This window comes from Morus notabilis, unplaced genomic scaffold, assembly GCF_000414095.1.
Source record: "Morus notabilis unplaced genomic scaffold, ASM41409v2 Scaffold65, whole genome shotgun sequence".
Lineage (NCBI taxonomy): Eukaryota > Viridiplantae > Streptophyta > Magnoliopsida > Rosales > Moraceae > Morus > Morus notabilis.
The window spans coordinates 244,863-247,608 of record NW_010356865.1 but is presented as its reverse complement, the minus strand read 5'-3'; the positions used below and the strand labels follow the sequence as shown (position 1 = coordinate 247,608).

General features: G+C 49.7%; 1 protein-coding gene across 1 annotated transcript; it reads right to left on the bottom strand.

The window, feature by feature from the left end:
- Positions 1-1,292: 1,292 nt before the first annotated feature.
- On the bottom strand, positions 1,293-1,805 carry LOC112090692. Its single transcript, XM_024162603.1, has one exon. It carries the CDS (start codon positions 1,803-1,805, stop codon positions 1,293-1,295), a length of 513 nt encoding a protein of 170 aa, XP_024018371.1.
- Between the last annotated feature and the right edge of the window lie 941 nt (positions 1,806-2,746).

Here is a 2,746-nt window from a genome sequence, read left to right as displayed (position 1 = left end):
AAATAGGAGATAATTAACAAGCTTTATCTTAGAGATAGAGATTGAATTCCTTCTAGAAGTTTTGACTTCTACTCTATAAATACTATTTTTGAGACAATTTTCGGAATGGTTTTTTGCCCTAATTTTAGAGGTAGCCGAAATTTCTCTATAGAAATTTTGGAAACAATTTTTCAGCCCTAAGTTAAGGCTGGCCGAAATTCTCAAGAGAGAAAGGAATGAAAAATTTTTCTCCAAAAATTCCACATCGTGCATGCGATGGTGTTTGTGGAAATTCGAGTGCTTATTGTAACCCGTTTTGTCTTATGTGTGCCCACACACACGTCTTCGTGGATTCTAGGAATTGAAGTGGAACACATTGGTTTTCTAAACACAAAGATTGGAGCGAGGACTATTTGTGGTCAAAGAACTCAAGTTATCATCCGAGTCGGCTTCCAAGTATTTTTCCTGATTGAGTTCTTAATAAATGAATTAATGAGATTAATTTATTCGTGCATAAATTAATATAATCTATAGAGTATCTCAAAAGTTGTATGAAAATTTTTGTTATACACGATCCGCCTCTTCCCCCCGCACCACCACGCTTCCGCATCCGGATTCGATCCGGAGACCAACAGTCAGGCTTATCCCTTCCATGTCTTCGTGGGTCCAAGCGAACACGTCGAGGCTTCCTCTGAGAAACTCGACCAGTCTTGCGCGGGCTTACGCCCTCAGCTCCGAGCCCACCCTTAGCGTTCTCATTGGCTCTCTTTCATCGATGGGGACCTCGATCAATTCCCCGACTGGTCTCATTCTGGTCTCTTCTCCTGGGAACCTTGGATCCAAATCGTATTCTTCTGCCCTTGTCTCGACCATTCTCAACTCCCTCCGTACCTGGGTCGGCTCGGCATAGTGGCGGACCATCTCTGAGTACGTAAGCCTTAACTCATACTGGTTTCCTCGGGCCTTGCCGATTCCATTGGGAGTCAAAAACTTCATCATCTGGTGGTAGATGGATGTAACTGCCCTCAAGGCCCTCAACATCGGGCGCCCTATGACCGCAATATATTGGTCACCTCCCTTCACCACCAGGAACTTTGACATGATAGTCGAGGTGTGTGGTCGGTCTCCGATGGTCATGGGCAGCTCTATCACCCCTTCCGGGATGACGCTGTCCCCTGTGAAACCGTACAAGGGTTGTGCACTGTTTTGCAGCCTTGCGCGGGGGATCCCCATCTTGTCGAGGCAGCCCGAGTACAAGATGTTCACGGAGCTACCGTTGTTGACCAGGATACGGCAAACCGTATGGTTACTGATCATGGCTTCGACGACCAAGGCATCACTCTGGAGGAAATGTACCCCCTCGCGTCGGCCTCTGAGAAAGTGATCTCAGTATCCTCGTATCGCGCTGCCTTAGCTTCGCGGCCGGAGACGTTCATAATCCTCTGGCTGAACTTTTCTTTTGCCTCTCGAGCGTACTCCTTATGGGCACGTCGAGAGGTGCCGCCGAGGTATGGTCCCCCGAAGATCGTTCTTATAACACCGACCGGTTCGGGAGGGTTGTCATGCCTCTGCTCTTCCCATCGGTCATTGTTGCGTCTGTTGTTATTGTTCCGACGGTCGGCTCGGTACGCGCTGAGCCTCCCCTCTCGGATCAACCTCTCGACCTCATCCCTCAGGTCATAGCATTCAGCCGTAGTATGCCCACTCTCGCCGTGAAACTGATAGTACTTATTTTGGTTTTTCCGCGCTGGGTCGGACTTCAACGGCAGTGGTCGACGCAGGACTTGGAGGTGACTGATCTCATGGTAGACATCTTCGATCCCCATAGTCAAGGGTGTATAGGCATCGTACCTTTGCGGCTTTGGTCGCTTGTTTTCCCCTTGGCTCGTCGAGGCGTTGCCGCCTCTATTACTCGGAGCCGGGTTATACTTCTACTCGGCTTGCACCTGAGGGAGACCTCGGCGCTTCTTACCATTGTTTTGATTGCTCGCCTGCCCTACCTCTTCCTTGGTAGGGGTCGGCACCTTGCTCTTCAAGGCCTTCTTAGCCTCCTCGGCATTGATGAACCCTTGTGCCCTCGTTAGGAATTCCTGGTAGGTATGGGGCGGTCTCCGGTCGAGGTCTGTGCTGTAGGGAATATCTTTCTTCATGCTTGACAGCGCCTCCATCAAGGCCACCTCATCAGAGATTCCCTCAGTGGCGGCGACTTGCTCCCCAAACCGGGCTATCCAGTCCTTCAGGGACTCATTAGGCCTCTGGTACACCCTTGAGAGGTTTTGTTTAGGTGGGATGTATTTTTTTACACCTATGAACTGAGTCAAAAAGGCGTTCTTCAAATCATCCCAACTGGTGATGGAGTTTGGCTTCAAAGATCTGAACCATCTCCTCGCGGAGTCAGAAAGGTGATTCCTGAATGCTCGACACATGACCTCTTCGGGGTATCCATGCAGGACCATATGTCATGTGTACACCTCCAAGTGGTCATTCGGATCACTCCTTCCGTCATATAGCGGAATGAGGGGCGATTTATACTTGTATGGGAGCGGCACCCGGATAATATTTTCTGTGAACGGGTGGTCGTGCGACGTGTACATCTTGGCGTCGACATTGACCGCCTCGGCTACCTTCCCCACAATTTACTCGAAGTTGTTTAATCGACTCCCAATATGCTTTTCAAGCCTAGCCATCTTCTCAGCCAGAGCCTTATTATCTGCTGTGAGCTTTTCCTCTCTCGCCAATTGCACGGCTTTCCCACGTCGAGCGTCGT

What these genes read in the sequence shown, in the direction of transcription:
- LOC112090692 (XM_024162603.1), bottom strand. Translation starts at nt 1,805, where the DNA reads ATGGGGATCGAAGATGTCTACCATGAGATCAGTCACCTCCAAGTCCTG.